Source organism: Curcuma longa, chromosome 21 (assembly GCF_044706935.1).
Source record: "Curcuma longa cultivar G26 ecotype Majalengka, Jawa Barat chromosome 21, ITB_CL_G26_1.1, whole genome shotgun sequence".
In the NCBI taxonomy this organism is placed as follows: domain Eukaryota; kingdom Viridiplantae; phylum Streptophyta; class Magnoliopsida; order Zingiberales; family Zingiberaceae; genus Curcuma; species Curcuma longa.
This window is the reverse complement of record NC_133881.1, coordinates 3,872,351-3,891,200: the sequence shown is the minus strand read 5'-3', so window position 1 is coordinate 3,891,200 and position 18,850 is coordinate 3,872,351. Positions and strand designations below refer to the sequence as shown.

The window sequence follows — 18,850 nt, the reverse complement described above, 5'->3', positions numbered from 1 at the left end:
GCATACGCCACGCGTCGCCATTCGGGGACCCTTGATCCTCTTCCCGCTCCATCTGGCATTTCGAATGAGCTATTAGAAACTGAACCCGCGGACTCTTCTGCTCACTCGGCGAAGAAGGACAAAGAGATCGAGCTGAGAGAGAGAGAGAGGAGTCATCGTTCATGGCGGAGCACGAGGAGCCGAGTGAGGCGGAGCAAATCGAGGTGAAGCCGCCAAATTCGTCTTGCTCCATAGAGTCCGGTTCGGAGACGGAGAAGGAGAAGCCGGAGCCGTCGGCGTCCGCTGTGAAAGCCAAGGTCTTCCGCCTCTTCGGCAGGGAGAAGCCCGTTCACCACGTTCTCGGCGGTGGCCAAGGTACCTTTCGATCCAACTCATTTTGGTATCCTCATCGTACTTTTTCCTTCGAAAATCTAGTTTCTTTGTCTTCTTTTTGGCGAGAATTTGTTGGCCTTTGATTTTTTTTTTTGGCGGAAATTTTGTCTGAAATCGTGTAGATCGGATCTGAACTTGATTCGTAGTCATTGTTTATTTGCTTCGAGGGGCACCGATATGCTCGTTGCTAGCATAATAATGGCCGGATTTCTACTTGCGGAAAGATATTGGGGGTTTGCGATATGTGGGGAACGACTCCATGCCAATTTGAGTACTTGTGTGCTTTTCTTCTTCAGCTGTGAATTCTCGATCGGATTCTGCTTCGTCCGAGGCAAAGCCGTTTAAAATGTTCGTTTACAGTGAAAAAATTAGGTCATTTCCTTGTCCTGAGTAAACAGTTGTTTCTCTGCTTCATCAATTTGATTTATAGTTAACGTTAATGGATAACCTTGATCCAAGAAAATTGCCTTTTGCGTTCCATTTTAGCTGCCAATTTGATTCTATGGAGGGACAAGAAGATCTCAGCTGGAGTGCTCGTTGGTGCCACTGCTACTTGGGTTCTGTTCGAGTTCTTCGGCTACCATCTACTTCCTCTAATGTCCCATGGCCTCATCATCTCTTTGGTCATACTCTTCCTGTGGTCGAAGGCCCTGACATTTATCAACAAGTAGAAGAGCTCTCCTCCGGTCTCAGTTCACCGATGAATTGTTTGCTTATTTCCATTTTTGTTTTGAATTTCCAGAACTCCGCCGCACATTCCAGAGGTGAGGATTCCCGAGGACCAAACTGTGAGAGTCGCGCTTGCCGTGAGGAATGAGATCGACAGAGCGTTTGCTGTTCTCAGGGAGATTGCGCTTGGGCGAGGTCTAAAGAAGTTCATCATTGTAAGTTCTCCTCATCGATGATAACTTCCCCAGGCACATTTTGTAGCAACAAAAACCGTTCGCTGCAGGTGATCTCTGGTCTCTACTTGCTGTCGATCGTCGGCACCTCGATGAACTTCTTGACACTGCTCTACATACGTAAGTGCTCCATGTTCAATCTGTCTTTCGTCTACATCTGATCCTTCAATTCTTCTGTGAATCGTCGTCGATCAGTGTTCTTGGCACTCCTCACGGTACCAGTTCTCTACGAGAAGTACGAAGACAAGCTCGTGCTCGAACTAAAGCAGCAGTATGCTTTGTTGGATGCCAAGGTTATGAGCAAGATTATCCCTAGACTCCCATTGAAGGAGAAGAAGATGCACTAGACTAAACTTGCAAGGTACGCTGTGTTCTACTACTCTGTTGTTGATTTCAGTTCTTGTCTGTTTGTGCATGTTAACGAGGAACTAGATCTTGAATTCCAAATTTGCAACTTCTAAAACCCAAATCGACCCCTGTATTGGAAACAAAAAATGTTGAGTGTCTGTTTAAAATGTTGTGAATGATCATGAGTCTTCAGAGAAATTATTATAATGCATAGTAAAATTATTTTTATAACAGTTAAAATTATTTAAATTTAATTAAAATGTTTTGAGTGTAAATTAATTTGGCATACTAATTATGGATTTATATATTCTATTGTGGTTATGATGTTAGTTTGTAAAATCGCGATCCGATCAATTGGGATTGGATGTTATAGTGGCGGCAGAGTAGGATCGTTAAGATCGTACAAGATCAGTGAGATCGGTGCAATTCTATGATCCTAGAATTCTATACAATTTGTAATTTTTAATTTAGATTGAATTTGTATAATATATCAAATCGAAAGATGAAAGATCTATATTTATGGAAGGGTGTAACTTGTAATTGTTCAATTTTAGATTTAAAAAATATCGTTTAAAATATTTTCAAAGGTTTTGAATAGTTTTTGTCCTTATATTAGAGTTATTTTGTATAGTTAGAGTTTTAAAATTATTTAAAATATTTGTTAATTTGATGTTCGAATCATTATAAATATTTTCTTTCGTTTCTTTTCTTAAAATTATGAGTTTTGAATGTTTATTTTTTGTATTCTGCTGAATTAATAAGTTTTTAGAAAATTATATTTGATATTCTTTTTCGAATCAATGAAATTAATATCTAATCTTATCTCGATTTGATCTTGATTTCAAATTAATCTTGTGTATGATCACGATTCTTCAAATTAGTTATGATTTTAATTATTATAAATATATTTTTTTAAAAAAAATATGGTGTTGAAACAAATATATTTTTAGAAACAATATGATTATTGTTAGTTAGAATAGGGCTGGAATAAGCACTATTTGAGTGATTTTCGAAAATAGCTATAATTATAGCTGGAATAAGAACTATGTTTTTTTAAAAAAAATATTACTAAAAAAAATAGTGTTGAAATAAAAACATTTTTAGAAAAATAAAATGAGATATTTTCTTAATAGTTTTCAAAATAGAATACTATTTATGATGATAAAATTAAGGGATTTCTTTTGATTTTTTTAGCCATCTTTATTTCGTGCAATAAAAGAGTGAAGAAATGGACGATTGAAGTTTGAATTGTAACCGAAACGGTGGTGGTGGGCAAGGCGAATTGAAAACGTCTTTGATAAATATATTTCTAAAAAAGTGCTTGATTTTCTCAAAATAAAAATATCACAAAAAACCCAGAAACTACAAAAATATAATTAATAGGTTTAAATATTGATATAATTTAGAGATTTCTGAATTTCTATAATGATTTTATGAATTTTATATAATTAAATAAAATTTGAATTGGACGGACTTATTCTAATTTTGGATTTGGAAGGGCAGATATGTAAAAACGTCATTGTTTTATTTCATTATAAAATGGCATTTTCTCACAGCCATTTCATTGATCGTTCCATTCTGTCGGCTTTGAAATCCCTCGATCTCTCCGCTCTTCCTAAATCTCTCTCGCCTCTTCCTCCGCCGTCCTCCTCGCCGTCGCCGCCGCTGTCTAATCTTCCGGAAGCAGGCATCATTATATCGAGTTGGGATCGGCGTCGAGGAGTCTCTGGAGCCGAGGCGTGGCGTCGAATGAGAGAATCGAGAGGCTTCGCTGATATCCTTGACCATCGAGCGGTTGAGACAGCGAATTCGAGGGGATCAATGGATGCCGAACCCTCTCACTCGTCCGCCGACCACAACTTCGAGTTCGCTTTCAATTCCAGCAATTTCTCCGACCGAGTGCTCCGGATCGAGGTGATGGCGGAGCCGCCTGATGCCGGGTCCAGCCACCGCAAGCGCAGAAGGGATGACGGACCCAAGGAAAAAGGTGAGGGAAACCTTCCTTCAGGCTCGATTGATTCGATTCCCTCAGGGGAGCCCTACTCGCTTTTATTTTTTACTTTCCCCCTTTCCGATTTGTTTGGTATGGTACTTTTTCTGTAGCCTCCTTCCGATTGAATTACAAGTTTTTAGTAAAGTTTCTTTCTTTTTCTTTGATGCCGACTATTTGTAGGAATTTTGGGCATGGTCGTAACAGCATTTGGATAAGTTTTGGGTCTTTTTTTTTTTTTGGATAAATGAAGGGATTTGCTTGCTGGCAACCTCGTTGGACTGTGAATTACTGTGACTTTGGTTCAATTTTTTTTCCATATGCCCATGTTTCGCTGGAAACTACTGGCGAAGATTGAAATTTGGGCGTTTTGAATGTGGAATTCAAATGATCTTTGTTCCCACAACTTTCCAGGTATTGCATTACACGTATACTTTTGGCCTTTCTTCTCTACCGAGGTATTCGTGGCACGCATAACTTGTTGGTTGTTACTATACGTGCCACGAAGAATTGTTTGGTTAGATTCGTCAGGAATAACAGAAACTTCATTTATTCTAGTACTGACTACTTCTAAGCTTAATATCATCATCAATCTCTGTCGGCCAGAATAATTAACTGAATGATTAGCAAGGAGGAGTTTTTTTTTTTGCCAGAATTCTCAATTGTCTTGTTTAGCAATCAAATCCTGTTTTTTTTTCCGCTTCTTTTGCCGGAGTTTGCAAATTATTTGTGGTTGCTTCTATCAATTGTTTTGTTCGGCAATTAAATTCTGTCTTTACCCTCTTTAGCACCAGAGTTTGCAAAGTACTCTTTGGAATTTGTATCGAATTACCAGCCTGACACTCACGAATGTGAAGAATATGAGAACCATGATGAAGATGCTGAACCAATCTTTGAGGAATTTACACAAGGTAAGATTTCAGCTGCTGTAGTGCGATATCTCTAATCCTCCTCAGTTTCAGGCTATGTTAATAGTTATGGTTACTTCTGTCCATTAAACGTTCTTATATTTTGCCTAAACCAAATTTGCACAAATAAGTTAGTTTTAGTTTTAATTATAATTGCCCTTGGCTTCAAAAATAATTTTGATCAAATTGATTTATGAGTTAGCCAATCCTTATTGAAGAACTAACTAGCAACTTGCATTATCTAAACCAAGTTTTCAATTTCCAATCCCTATCTCGTCAGCAGGTTGTTTGGTTGAACACAGGTTGGCTAATTCTGACATGGAATCTATCTGTTGAAATTCTTGTATACAACTGCTGAAAGGCCCAAAAAAAAATGTGAATGCAGTGGCTCAACAGAATTTTTTCTAGACATGCTATGAGTTCTAGCTTGTGAAATTTAGCTATAAATTGAACAAGTCTGTGTTTTGTCACCGCTGTCAGGATATTTCTTTTTTGATGCAACATCTTTCAAGCTATATGCAGCCCTACTCCTTCATTCTAATTTTGATCCAACTCTTGCCACCTTAATCCGTATAATTCATTATCACGGATGCCATCCATTGCCATCTTAAGCCATACAAATTGTTGTCTTTAGATAGCCATCCACATTGCTCTATGTTTTCAATATTTTTCATACTATTCATGATATGAGTTGGTAGATGACCCTATTAAAACATTTGCTTAATTCTTTAGAAATCATAAAAACTTCAAATGCTTGTTTTTATGTTTTTTTAAAGGAAAAAGGTTCATGTAACAAAAGCCACTAAAGTTGTCACTTTAAAGCTTGTCTCATGAATGAAAAGTACCTGAATTATGTCCTTATGTATAATTTATTTACAACATCATCATCCTCAATTCCTATAACCCTTGACTATTTGGAGTTGCTTACTTGATCTTATCACTCCATTGAACTACTCCATATCAATTAGCGTTAAATCAATTGAATTATTTTATATTATATCTACAAGAATTTTCTTTAGCTCTTTACTCATTACACCTTCAAATCCAATCAATTGAACTTGTCTAACTATAGAATCCCTTAATTGCCGTTCAATATGTCCATTCCATCTAAATTTATTTATTTTCACTTTATATTAATTGTGCCCTTTCAGTAGTTTTTTCCCTTAATAACCTTGCATACAATCTTAATATTCTCATTTTGTTACATTATTATTTTTGTTTAGCTTTGTAGACCAACACTCTGATCCATGCTATTCATAAAGTATGGCGGGTCATACCCTAGAATTATACATTTTCTTATTAGCTTGGGTGGAACATAATGATCACACAAGAATTAGAGAATCCTCCATTTCAATCATCAATTGTTTATCCTATTAATAATATCTCAATCAATATTTTCTTTTTATTGAATAATATATCTAAGCTATATATAATACTTAAAAAATTTAGGTCCATTCTTTTTAACTATTCAATTTATTATTAAAGTTTCATTTCATTTATTCACTTTTAGTTCTACTTAATCAAAAATTTACTAAAATTGAAGTCTTTAGTGTCTAAAATTTTTATCTACAATTCAGGTTTGAGAATTTAATCCATTTACATTCTCATTAATTACCTGATATTATATGCAAATAACATGCATGATGCCAAGGAGGCTTATCTTCAAAATGATTGGTGAGTTCATCTATTGTCTAATATATGCACAATCTATTTGCACATGAAATATAAGTGCATTTTCCAAGTGATTCATATGTTATTGTTGTACTGAATTCAGGTTATCAAACGTCTGGTGTGAATATGACTGCTTAATCTTGTATGTCTATGGAAAAAGTATATTGCAATTCTTGTGTTTAAATTTTTTCTTAAAATCCTACATTCTCAACTAGGGCAATTTGATGACAAGGTTTTCATTGTTCTCATTATGATATTCTTATTTGTGTTTTGATCATCTTTATTTCTTTGCAGGTGATGATTCAGAAAATAATGATTCCTCAAGCATGGGTTCTCCACGGATTCTCAGAGTTAAATCCATTTATATTAGTTCGGCTATACTTGCCGCCAAAAGCCCATTCTTCTACAAGGTTAGTAGTGCCTGATACTGTCATACTTGATTTTTCTTGCTGATGTTTACTGATGTAGGATTTATTTCCATATCTTTGATGTTAGCTTTTTTCAAATGGCATGAAAGAATCAGATCTGCGACATGCAACACTAAGAATCAATGAATCAGGTAATTTCAAAGCATATCTAAGCTTTGTTTGATGCAAGTGCATATGCATTCTAAACCATTTAATTGTGGTTACTTGTCAATTGGTACTGTAATAGTTAAAATATAAACTCTAATATTTGGATGGTAGACCCTTCACTTTCCTGTATTCAAGTGCACAATGGGCATATAACAATACTTTATTTGACGTAATGAAGCTGTAAGCATGCAAATGCATTAATGATAAAAAGGTAAAATGCATTTATGATAAAAAATGATAAATGGGAAATACAAATATGGAGTGAAGGGGAGCTCTGGTATGGTCAGAGTTTAAGTACAGGAGAATATACAAAGGACAAGGAGATTTATCATACTGCATCTACATCTCTTCATATGGCATTTGCTACACAATTTGGTAGAAGAGAAATTTTGCACCAAGGCTGCAGATCTTGAACTGATTAGAAGCAAATTTGGATTAAAATTGATTAACACGGGAAAATCTAATGCAGTGGACCACGAAGGTCTTAATGTATGATGCAAGTTGGGCAAGGGTGGGTCTAATGGTTGCACTGATTCTGACCAAGTAGTGTATGATATTTAATTTGAGAGGATTCTTGAGGCTGCTTATCATCACCATTTTTTTTTTTGCAACTATGGCCAAACAAGTGTTATGTTTAAAACTTTTAAATGCAAGATAAAATTTGTCATTGTTTTCAATTTCTCAACCAAGACAACCAAGCCATGTTCACTGTCCCTGCATTTATTCACATGCCTTGGTATGAGTACCAGTGCAGTGTCAAATATTTATCAGTTGCAGACCAACTAATAAGTTCTTTCAAGAAACTTTGGTGGTCAAACTTGTGTGTTATGATTTTAATGTCTAGAGGAAGTAAACTGATAATAGGGCTATATCTATATAATATCATTTCATTTCCCTTTGTGAGCCGAGCTAATTTCTACCATGGGTTTTTGTGAATTGTTGGCAAAATAAAGTGACAACAGTTAATGACTACTACATTAAAAATTTACTATAGGAATACAATTTAGCTCAACCTTATTCTTTTACTAAGTGTTCCTACAAGTGAAAGAAATTGAACTTTATCCCATAAGTACGCACACAAGAATGTGGTAATGTGGGACTGTCTCAATTCTCAACATTCCCCCTTATGTAGTCTGTTAAAGCCTATGGCAACAAATATCTAATACCATGCCAAGAAATGATAAGCAAATATTAATATAGTAAATGATAAAACACTGATGTGAAGGGCAAAGGATTTCTTTAGCCTAATAAATGTTAGACTTCTAATTCCATGTTGAATTCCCATTAAGTTGATGATTCTTTTTTGGCATAAACATGTAAATTTTTTATTCTCTATCTCATCAAAATTGATGTGTTTTGCTGGTTGAACCCACTTGAATTGGCATTCTTGTCCCACTTTTCATTCTATTCTCGTGTATTTTATTTTTTCTAGTTGCATTGTTGATTGGTTAGATTTGCTTCTGCATTCCGCTTGTACTTGTTGCAGAACATAAAATTTCATTCTTTTTGCGTTTTAATTTTAAACAGAGGAAGCTGCTCTCATGGAGCTCTTGAGTTTTATGTACAGTGGAAAGCTGTCGACTACATCTCCGACACTTCTTTTGGATGTGCTGATGGCTGCTGATAAATTCGAGGTTGCTTCATGCATGCGATACTGTAGTCAGTTACTTAGAAGCTTGCCGATGACAACAGAGTCTGCACTGTTGTATTTGGATCTACCTTGCAGTGTTTCAATGGCTTCTGCAGTCCAACCTTTGACTGATGCTGCTAAAGATTTCCTTGCCAATAGTTATAAGGACATAAACAAGTGAGTAGGCATTTACAACATTTAGTGGTCTTCAATGTGTGTTACACATTTTCTAAACTTGGAGTTTGAAATTATCTATTTCAGGTTCCAAGATGAAATGATGAGTCTTCCCCTTTCTGGAATCGAAGCTATTCTTTCTAGTGATGACCTCCAAGTTGCATCAGAAGATGCTATATATGACTTTGTTCTCAAGTGGGCACGAGCACAATACACAGTGTTGGAAGAACGGCGTGAGATCTTGAGTTCTCGCTTACTTCATCATATCCGTTTTTCACATATGACTTGCAGGAAACTCAGAAAAGTCCTCACATGCAACGACCTGGATCATGACCTTGCTTCCAAGCTAGTAACTGAAGCACTCTTCTTCAAGGCTGAGGCTCCTCACAGGCAGCGGGCTCTTGCTGCTGATGAGTTAACCCATAAGCGATTCATGGAGCGGGCTTACAAGTATCGCCCACTGAAGGTGGTGGAGTTCGATAAGCCACACCCACAGTGCATTGTCTACCTGGATCTCAAGAGGGAGGAGTGTGCCAGACTGTTCCCATCTGGAAGGGTCTACTCACAGGCGTTCCATTTGGGTGGCCAGGGCTTCTTCCTCTCAGCCCATTGCAATTTGGATCAGCAGAGTTCATTCCATTGCTTTGGCCTTTTCCTAGGGATGCAAGAGAAAGGTTCCGTTAGCTTCACTGTGGAATACGAGTTTGCTGCAAGAACTAATCCGTCTGGAGAATTCGTTAGCAAGTACAAAGGCTTCTACACTTTTACCGGCGGGAAGGCAGTTGGCTACCGCAACCTGTTCGGCATCCAGTGGAATTCTTTCATAGCCGAAGATAGCCCCTACTTCATCAATGACACCCTTCATTTGAGAGCTGAGTTAACCATCAAACCGCCTCAACCACCTCTGCAATAATCAATTGTCTTGAGTGCTAGATCATGTATATCCACCACTGTTATTGTAGTCTACTCATAGAAACTCTGCATGAAGTGATGGTTTGTGCAATATTGTTCCTGCAAAGCTGCAAAAGCTTCGAGGAATGATCTTGTTGATGCATGTTAGAGAATTCTTGAAATTCCTCTACTCCTATTGGTTTACGAGCTCTTGCTGGATGGATCATGACTTCAGAATTTCAACCCGCATGACTGACAATTTGACAATCTGTTTGGTTCTTATTCATGTTTAATTCCCAGACAATGCTTTTGGCCAAGGATTTCCTTGCAGGAACTTTGAGAAACTTGGAAATTAATTACTTGCAGATATCTCTTTCTATTCAAACTGTTATTATTTGCAGATCTGTTGTACATCTCATCCCCATCAATTACAAATCAGTGTGAAGAAGACATGATAAGAGAAATATGAAGTTAACAGCACATCACAAAGTAGGTAAGAGCCCTCAAACATTTGAAGTGACCAAAAATCACTCTTGTTTCCTTGTCATGATTTAATATTCCTTCATGAGAGTGAATGAGTGAACCTCTAACTGTTCTTTTGCTCATCTTTTAGGAGGCAAGGTGGGAAGTGGAATAGATCTGTTCCCCTATCAAACCTATCAGCAGCAATTATGTGAGTAGTACAAATTTTGCTTTAAAATGTTTTTTTATTTTTTATTTATTTTTATTTTGTTGTTAAAATTTCAAATCTCCCTTAACATCTTGAGTTATTTATGTGATAGTTTAGAAGGGTAAAATAGGTTTTTTAGTTGGTCTTTTGACAGATTAAAACTTGAATGCATTTTAAAAAATTGTTAAACATTTCCAATATTTAATAAATTTTTAAAATGCCTTTTAAAGGTTTATTAATGTCAAAATGCTCCTTAAGAATTTTCATTTTGTTTGTCAAAATATAGTCACTTCTTTCTAACCTAATAAACGAGAATTTGATTTGGTACTTGAAAAGGGCAAATAAGTATTTCACTTTTTGATTTGATAATTGAGAAGGGCAAACATGTATTTTCCTCTTATATGGGACATTTTGATAGCAACATAGTTGTTTCCCTTTATTTGTGATAAGTGTCGAATAAATTGTTTCAAAGTCAAAGTCAACCCAGTAATGCAAATAATGATAGTGATGATAATCATTTTTATGCATTTTGACTTCAATGATTCATCCACCACTTTGTTTTGAGAATAATGCAAACAATGAGACTCCAAATGAAAGAGTGAACCCAACTTAAGTATTTTCTTTTTCCAATAAGTGAGATCTAAGTAGGGTTTAAATAATGTATGTTCGTTTGTTCGTTCTTTCTTTCTTTCTTTATCGAACCGATTTAGTCGGTCGAACCGATGCAATGAAAGGAGACATGCATGAGCATGGCCTCTTGGGGCCCTAGTGCCAACCAACTCCCTCTCCATTAAGAAACTCTACTAGTACTCGTGCTCACTAAGTTGGAGGGAAGAAGAAAGTGGAGTAGATGTTGGGGATAAGGTATTGTCTAGGGCATGAATTATGGAGGAAAATTTAATATATCCCCTCAAAGTTTGTTGGCCTACTTTATTTTCTCTCATATATTTAAAAAGATGGTCATTTACTATATCATTATTATAAAATTTGGTATAGCACAACTTAGGGGAGCAAAGTGGAATTTTGTCAAAATTATTGTGGTGGAGTGGAAATGATGATGGGGACAAAACAGAGGTCGAGGGCAAGGAATTTGGCAGCTGGAATGATCATGCATTCATTGATTAAATAAATGTTTTAAAATTTTCCTTTTTAAATGCCTATTTATTTATTATTATTATTATTATTTTATTAATTAAATAAATGTTTTAAATATCATTATTATTATTATTTATTTAAGTATTTACTATTTAAATCTCAATTATGATATATTATATGATATTTTTTTAATAGAATAAAAAATCTAAAATATTGATTTGATTTGCAATCGACATGTGAATTACAAAAATAATATAATTTAATTAACCATCCCCTTCAACTTATTACAATCCAAAGTTGAATTAGTCAAAATTCTACCTTCTATTAGATGCACATGATGATAACACGTCCCAATCATGATCTATTGATTCGAAATCATGATGCATTATTCGAGATCAATTAATTAAGATGATTTTTTTTTTCATTTCACCCTTAAAACTTAATCCATTTCCCCAAATGCCCACTTCTCAAAACTTGATAACTTTTACATAACAATACTATAACTGAATTGTATGGTAAAATGGAAAAAGAATTTTAAAATTAATTAATTACTTTTAAAAGTACTCTGCCAAAGTCACCTTCAACCTATCACTTTTTTTTCAGTCTTTTTTCCCAACCTTTTCTTTTTTAAAAAAAAATTCAAACACCTTCCAATTTCATGAACCCTAATTTTTTTAAACAGAGTTTATCACTTTTTCTATTGCTTTTGAACCATCACATTAATAATTAAAAAAATAATATGATTCAATTGACCAGATTGTACTTGTTTTCATTGTTAATTAATTAAATTCATAAGATATCAATAGAATTTCATGCTTTAATTTTTACTTAATATCTTTTTTTGTAATTTTTAGTATACTTAAAAGTTAATCATGGTTTGGGAAAATTGATTTACTCTTGTAAATTTATTCTCTTTTTTAAAATGTTGTTCCTCAAAATTATAGCCCTTAACCATTAACATTAATATTTTACTCCATAAAAATATAATAAATCCATATTTTATTTTCTCTCTATCCCTCTTATTCTTTTCTTACTCATTCATCTTTAGGATTATTATTATTTATTCCATTTGCAATTTTGATTACTTTGAAAGAGATAAGTAAATTTAAAAAATGATTTATATAATTTAATCTATATTGAACTTATACATTAGAATTAGATAATGTGTCTTAATTTATTTTGATATTTTCCAAATTTAGAGGCTCAAAATGGAAATTACGCCGTTGTTATTGACCTTCTTTTCAACTCAGATTTTATATGGTAGGTCGGTGAAGGCTTATACTCTAAAATTAACTATTCGAGGGGTTGAAATAAAAGAAAGAAGAGTACTGTAAACTAAATATTTTACGGTTTTAGATCTACCTAAAATGTACCACCCTTGTTATTAGTCTGGTCCGGTGGTGGGGTCCACTCCAAAGTAAGGGAGACAGACATGGAACTGTGAATTTGTTTTGTTTTTTTGCGCTTTAGTCCTCCTTTATTTTGCTCCTTCAGCCGCCATCTCAAGGTCGATAAAAAGGGGAAGCGGCATCGCTCTCGATGGCGTGCGTATCCCCAAATCTCTCTTCGAGCTCGGCAATGGCGATTTCGGAAGGTATGATTTGCGTCGTCTTCTTTTCCTCTTCCCCTCTTCCGCGTGTCGCTCTGCTCTCTCACATGGAGTTTGGTGAAGACCGCATTTTTACTCCTTTTTTTTTTATGAGCAATAATAGTGCTCGACGCTAACGCTTGCTTCTTTATCGCTCTCTCTTCGCTGGTGCTTGCAGTTGACGCGAGTGAGTGAATGATTGCATTCAGTGCCTTCCGCGGTGGGCGCGGGCGCTGCGCGAAGCTTCTCAACGGCTACATCTTGTCTTCCCCCGGTTTTGCTCTCTTCTGAGATCTCGGAGTCTGAATCTCGGAGTTTTGGGGGGCTGCGGAGGTGGAAAGGACGGAGTTTTCGAGTTTTTGGTGACTTGTTTGGTGGAAACTCTGCAAGGAATAGGAAAAAGTTGGCTTTTTGTGTGTGTTTTTGCGGGTTTTTTTTTGTTTCTAATGGAAAAGTAGGGTTTTGGAGGTAAAGTTGAGATTGTTATGGTGCTAGAGAAGAGATTTATGAATTTTGAGCTGGAAATGTGTTCAAGACGAATGCTTTCAGTGGTTTTGGCTCTCTGGTTGGCGATTTCCGCCGCGGGCGTCGGCGCTGGCAGCCTGGCGGAGGACGAGAAAGCGTTGATCGACTTCCTGAACGCCTCATCCCACGGCCGCGGCCTCAATTGGAGCCCTGCCACCGGGGTGTGCGGTCAGTGGACCGGCGTCAACTGCAATGCTGACGGCTCCCGAGTCGTCTCCCTCCACCTCCCGGGGATTGGATTCAGCGGCCCGATCCCGCCTAACACCCTCAGCCGCCTCTCCGCCCTCCAGATCCTGAGCCTCCGGTCAAATAGATTTTCCGGCTCGTTCCCGCCGGACTTCGCGAACCTTACCGCTCTCACGGGGCTCCATCTCCAGTTCAACCGCTTATCTGGTCCTCTACCCTTCGATTTCTCGCCTTGGAAGAACCTCACCGTGCTCGATCTCTCCTTCAATCATTTTAACGGGAGTATCCCCTCTTCCATCTCCAATTTAACTCTGCTCACCATTCTAGACCTCTCCAACAACTCGTTGTCAGGCCAAATTCCAGATCTTGAACTCCCCAGCTTACAATTCATCAACTTATCCAATAACCACCTTAATGGCACAATTCCTAAATTTCTCCAAATTCATCCAAATTCATCATATTCTGGGAATGACTTTACATCACTAGTTCCGCCCACTCCATCTCCAGAATCACTTCTGCCTGCTCCTTCGCCATCCCCAGGCCTCACAACCAAGAAGAAATTGAGTGAATCTGCAATTCTTGGCATTATAGTCGGTGGATGTGCTTCACTCTTTGCGTTGCTTGCATTGTTTTTCTATCTTTGCTGCTCGAGGGGCAATGCAGAGAATTATGTCTCAGGAAAAGGGTCAAAGGGGGATCATTCACCAGAAAAGGCTGTCACTAGAAAAGAAGATGAAAATAACCGGCTGGTGTTCTTTGAAGGTTGTACCTTTGCTTTTGATCTAGAGGATCTGCTGAGGGCTTCTGCTGAGGTTTTAGGTAAGGGGACATTTGGAACTGCCTATAAAGCTGCGCTGGAGGATGCAACAACGGTGGTCGTGAAGCGGTTGAAGGATGTTATTGTTGGCAAGAGAGATTTTGAGCAGCTGATGGAGGTAGTAGGGAGGATAAAACATGAGAATGTGGTGGAGCTGAAAGGATACTACTATTCTAAGGATGAGAAACTCATGGTGTATGACTACTATAGCCAGGGGAGTGTCTCTTCATTGTTACATGGTATTTTTTCTGTCACTTTTTCACAAATCTAGCTAGCTGCCAATGTTCTTACTTCATTAGGTTTTTTTTCGTCATGCTACATATATTTTTATGCATAGCTCAGTATTCGCTGGATCTTTGAAGGCTACAATGTTGCAATTCTGGATCATTAGGTTTCAGTTTCAACTATTGTAAAGTGTTAGATATTTAGTTGCGTTCCCAATTTCAGTTTCATGTGTTCTTTTGGCTTGAATGGTCGCTCGTCTTGTTTGTTTAGATAGCTAGTGCTCAAATTAACTTCTTCTAGCTATATTCAAATTTGACTCATGAAAATAATCAACCTAGAGGCACTTGATACTTTAAACATTGACATTTACTATGCTACCTCTTCAATACTTAACCTCGCTCGTTAACTTGGAATGTGTTGAAAATATCTGTCATTGGTGCACAATTGATGCTGATGAACAAATTTTACCTGTCCAAACATTTTTGAATGATTTGTAGCTGAACAATAGGAATATTTTACCTACCCCGATGAAATATGTAGCGTATTTAATCCGTGCAGATGATTCTTTATGAAGCAAGTTTTTAAAACATCAGGCCCTTCGGTAATATTTGTTACTGTGATGCATTTCCATTGCAGGGAAGAGAGGACAGGACAGAATACCCCTTGACTGGGAAACCAGGCTTAGAATAGCACTTGGTGCCGCAAGAGGAATAGCATGCATTCATAATGAAAACAACGGCAAGCTTGTCCACGGAAACATAAAGTCGTCTAATGTTTTCCTCAACAACCAGCAATACGGTTGTGTCTCTGACATGGGTTTGCCATCCATCAGCAATCCAATGGTCCCGCCTGTCTCTCGCACTGCAGGTTACCGTGCACCCGAGGTGGTGGATACTAGGAAAGCATCACAGGCATCTGATGTCTACAGCTATGGTGTCCTACTGCTTGAGCTGCTCACAGGCAAATCTCCCATTCAAATACTAGGAGGCACTGATGAGGTGATCCACCTAGTTCGTTGGGTTCAATCTGTTGTCCGCGAAGAATGGACTGCAGAAGTTTTCGATGTGGAGCTGATGAGGTATCCGAACATAGAAGAAGAGATGGTGGAGACACTTCAAATTGCAATGAGCTGCGTAGTGAGAACACCCGAGAGGAGGCCCAAAATGATAGAAGTGGTGCAAATGATCGAAGGACTGAGAAGGTTTGACAGCAGCAACCACACTTTGACAGAAGCCTCTACGCCGACACCAGCACATGATACACAAGCCACATCAACCTCACAGTGAGATTCGCTTAACTATATCATTTCTAGTGTTCTTCTGTTCTTCAACTTAGTGTGGTTAAATTCTTGTGGCATCAATCTGTCCAGATTCTTTGGCTTTGTCCATGATATTCCAACTCTTCTAGGTTAAAAATAGTGCAGGAGATGTTTTCTTAGGTTTTCCGAGGTCTATACGGTTATCAAGTATAGCCATTGCAATTGTTACTGCTATGAACATTTAGAATTTATCCACTTGTTGTTTCTTAATCTTCAGTTATGAAATATAACTATCGTAATGTCTACTGCTCTCTTTTCTGTTTTTTCATGTTTTTTGTTGGACAAAGAGATAAACTTAGCTCTAACTGGGATCCTAGTTCTCTTTGGTACTCTTGCACCTAAAAGAATTGTAGGTGTTAACACTCTGGATTCTTCATTGTCATTGCATTGCAATCTCTCTGCTACTACAAGTCTACTAGATTTATGTTTGTTTTGCATTTCATTGTCATTGAAACTTTTACTAAAAGACTTTATTTATCTATGCATTCAATTGCCAAGCTTGTCTTTGCAAGTTCGATAGTGACTTAGGCAATGCAAAGTTTGATAGGTCGATGCTTATTTCGCCTTTCACTTTCATTGATACCTTCACTTGCATCTCACATTTCCATTGCCAAGTTTCTCTTTGTTACTCTTTTCACTAATGTATAGTATTTTTTTTTCCCTTCTTTTTATTCCCATTATCTATGTTTTATTGATATCTAAAAAATGCATATCACAATAATGGCCAAAATTTTCTATTGCGTGGCCTCTAACAAGTAAAACATGTTGGATAAATTTTTGTTACCTATATTTTTTCATTAAAAATATAGGAGATGACGTATTATTTGTAATTGAGAGTTTTAAATATTTAGGATTATTTTTTAAAAAAATTAAAAAATTGAGAGAGATGTTTTATATAGAATACAAATGGAATGGTTAAAATGGAGGAAAGTGTTAAATATTCTTTGTGATTGTAAAGTACCTCCAAGATTTAAAAAAAAAATTTATAAAATGACGATTAGATCTATTATATTGTATGAAGTTGAATGTTAGATTATAACTCGCGCATATGAGTAGAAAATGGGAATTGCAGAGATGATGATGTTAAGATGGATGTGCAGACATATAAGGATAGATAGGATAAAAAATGAAAAATTAAAAATAAAGTTGGAATTGTATCTATCGAAGAAAAATTTTGAGAGACATGTTTAAGATAGTACGAAAATGTATTTAGACGATTAATAAATACTCTAGTTAGACGATTTGAAATTATGATAAATATGCATTTCAAAAAGGATTTGATTAATAACGATAAAATAAGGATTTGGTCAAAATTTTATAATATTATTAAATGTGTAAAGCTAAATACGCATATAATTATAACATAAACTTAATTAAAATATAATATCACTTAAACTTTAACTAAATAAGATATTTAAACTTCAAAATTTAAAGTATCACGGCTAGAATAGATCGCAAACATAACAAGAAATGAGTGCTCAGAATATGCAGTATATCTGAAAATAACAAAATAACAATTACATCAATCACGATTCATAATGTCTTAAATATAACAATCAAATTACATAATGTCTTAAATATAACCATAAAATTCTTTCAATATATGTCTATTTGTGTACTCTATCTCCTGACCGAGACTGCACGTGCATCCGAACACGATTGCATCTTGTGTTTGGTAGCATGCATTTCTATCGAGGTTTATCTTACAACCAACCACATGGAAGTCCTAGCTCGATATCGTAGCAAGCCACGCGGCCGACCCCAACACCCCACAGCCGACCTCGACAGCTCCGCAACCCCATAGCCATCCCCGTAGCCCCACGGTCGGCTCCTGCAACCCTGCAACCGTCCCCACAGTCGATCCCGCTAGCTCCACGACTGACCCCATAGCCTCGCACTTGGCCCCGACAACCCTGCTCCTGACCCCTACAATCCCGCGCCTTGTCGGCAGCCCCGTTGTGACTCGATTGGCGTCGAGGCCAAGCCCCTCAGGCAACCCCGCCTAACTCAATCAACACCACCAACCCGTCGCTGTCGGCCCCACGGCCAACACCGCCGCCACCCTGCAATCAGACACGAAGAAAAGGAGAAATCTAAGAAGATAAACTTACTACCATCCCACCCCGTAATGCCGGAGATAAATCCCGCCGAAGAGATCACGATAGAGAGATCGGAGCTAGATCGTGTTTTAAGGAATTTTAGTGTTTGGGAGAAAACGCGATCGGAGCTGCGAGCTTCAGGGTCGTGTTTTAGGAAATTTTAGCGACCAAACTAGGTTTCGATCACTATTTTAACGACTGAACTTGAGTTCAGTTGCTAATAAAATTCCCTAAAAGGCAAAATCGATTTCTAAATCTTAATCTCGTCCACATCCAAACTTAGCGACCGAACCTGTGTTCGATCGTTAATTTTAGCGACCGAAGCCCGATTCGATCGTAAACTATTGCATTTGATTCTGTCGTTAACTATGTTTCAATCGCTATTTAGCGACCGAAGTATAATTTTATCGTTAAATAGCGATCGATTTTATTATCGTCACTATTTAGCAATCGAAATTCGATATCGATCGAAAAATTAATAATTGTATTAAATTCGATCGTTAATTCAATCGTTGTTTAAGGTTATTTTTATAGTGTAATATAGTTTTATCGTATTGTGATAAATTATATTTTTGAATCTAATTATGTTAATTAAGGTGTCGAAATCAAAACTTGAATAGATATAGATTAGAATAATAATTAAGAATTTCTTTCTTATCCAATCTCTAGTCATCCATGATTTAAAATATTAATAAATGAACTTCAATTCTTGTGCGACAAGATTAATTTAGTTAAGGCAAGTAAGTAGAGTAAATGCATGCATTGTTTTTCTTTTTCTTTTATCTATAAAAAGGAAATTTTATTCTGAATACAAATTTATTTTTAACACCATAAATAAAATACCAAAAAATATTTTTTCCGAATTT

At 36.7% G+C, this 18,850-nt stretch overlaps 3 protein-coding genes across 4 annotated transcripts; all 3 read left to right on the top strand.

Moving 5' to 3' along the window:
- The first annotated feature begins 161 nt into the window (after nt 1-161).
- Nucleotides 162-1,621, top strand: LOC141815257 (reticulon-like protein B1). The gene is made up of 5 exons (XM_074703171.1): nt 162-354; nt 859-1,039; nt 1,115-1,256; nt 1,325-1,394; nt 1,470-1,621. Exons 1-5 carry the CDS (start codon nt 162-164, stop codon nt 1,619-1,621), a joined length of 738 nt encoding a protein of 245 aa, XP_074559272.1.
- Nucleotides 1,622-3,189: 1,568 nt separating this feature from the next.
- On the top strand, nt 3,190-9,817 carry LOC141815455 (BTB/POZ domain-containing protein POB1-like). Its single transcript, XM_074703399.1, has 6 exons — nt 3,190-3,609; nt 4,401-4,523; nt 6,486-6,601; nt 6,687-6,750; nt 8,294-8,573; nt 8,658-9,817. Exons 1-6 carry the CDS (start codon nt 3,372-3,374, stop codon nt 9,481-9,483), a joined length of 1,647 nt encoding a protein of 548 aa, XP_074559500.1. The 5' UTR covers nt 3,190-3,371; the 3' UTR covers nt 9,484-9,817.
- A 2,934-nt stretch (nt 9,818-12,751) lies between these two features.
- LOC141814752 (putative inactive receptor kinase At4g23740) lies at nt 12,752-16,095 on the top strand. Of its 2 annotated transcripts, none has more exons than XM_074702698.1 (3): nt 12,752-12,820; nt 12,993-14,581; nt 15,204-16,095. In XM_074702698.1, exons 2-3 carry the CDS (start codon nt 13,300-13,302, stop codon nt 15,851-15,853), a joined length of 1,932 nt encoding a protein of 643 aa, XP_074558799.1. In that variant the 5' UTR covers nt 12,752-12,820; nt 12,993-13,299; the 3' UTR covers nt 15,854-16,095. The 2 variants fall into 2 exon arrangements, with proteins under 2 accessions (XP_074558799.1, XP_074558800.1); XM_074702699.1 differs by lacking the exon at nt 12,752-12,820 and adding an exon at nt 12,828-12,892.
- The last annotated feature ends 2,755 nt before the right edge of the window (nt 16,096-18,850 follow it).

What these genes read in the sequence shown, in the direction of transcription:
- LOC141815257 (XM_074703171.1), top strand. Translation starts at nt 162, where the DNA reads ATGGCGGAGCACGAGGAGCCGAGTGAGGCGGAGCAAATCGAGGTGAAG. An exon ending in CGTTCTCGGCGGTGGCCAAG is followed by an intron (nt 355 to 858) that starts GTACCTTTCGAT and finishes GTTCCATTTTAG; the next exon opens with CTGCCAATTTGATTCTATGG. An exon ending in GTCTAAAGAAGTTCATCATT is followed by an intron (nt 1,257 to 1,324) that starts GTAAGTTCTCCT and finishes CGTTCGCTGCAG; the next exon opens with GTGATCTCTGGTCTCTACTT.
- LOC141815455 (XM_074703399.1), top strand. Translation starts at nt 3,372, where the DNA reads ATGAGAGAATCGAGAGGCTTCGCTGATATCCTTGACCATCGAGCGGTT. An exon ending in TGACGGACCCAAGGAAAAAG is followed by an intron (nt 3,610 to 4,400) that starts GTGAGGGAAACC and finishes TACCCTCTTTAG; the next exon opens with CACCAGAGTTTGCAAAGTAC. An exon ending in AAAGCCCATTCTTCTACAAG is followed by an intron (nt 6,602 to 6,686) that starts GTTAGTAGTGCC and finishes CTTTGATGTTAG; the next exon opens with CTTTTTTCAAATGGCATGAA.
- LOC141814752 (XM_074702698.1), top strand. Translation starts at nt 13,300, where the DNA reads ATGGTGCTAGAGAAGAGATTTATGAATTTTGAGCTGGAAATGTGTTCA. An exon ending in TGTCTCTTCATTGTTACATG is followed by an intron (nt 14,582 to 15,203) that starts GTATTTTTTCTG and finishes TTTCCATTGCAG; the next exon opens with GGAAGAGAGGACAGGACAGA.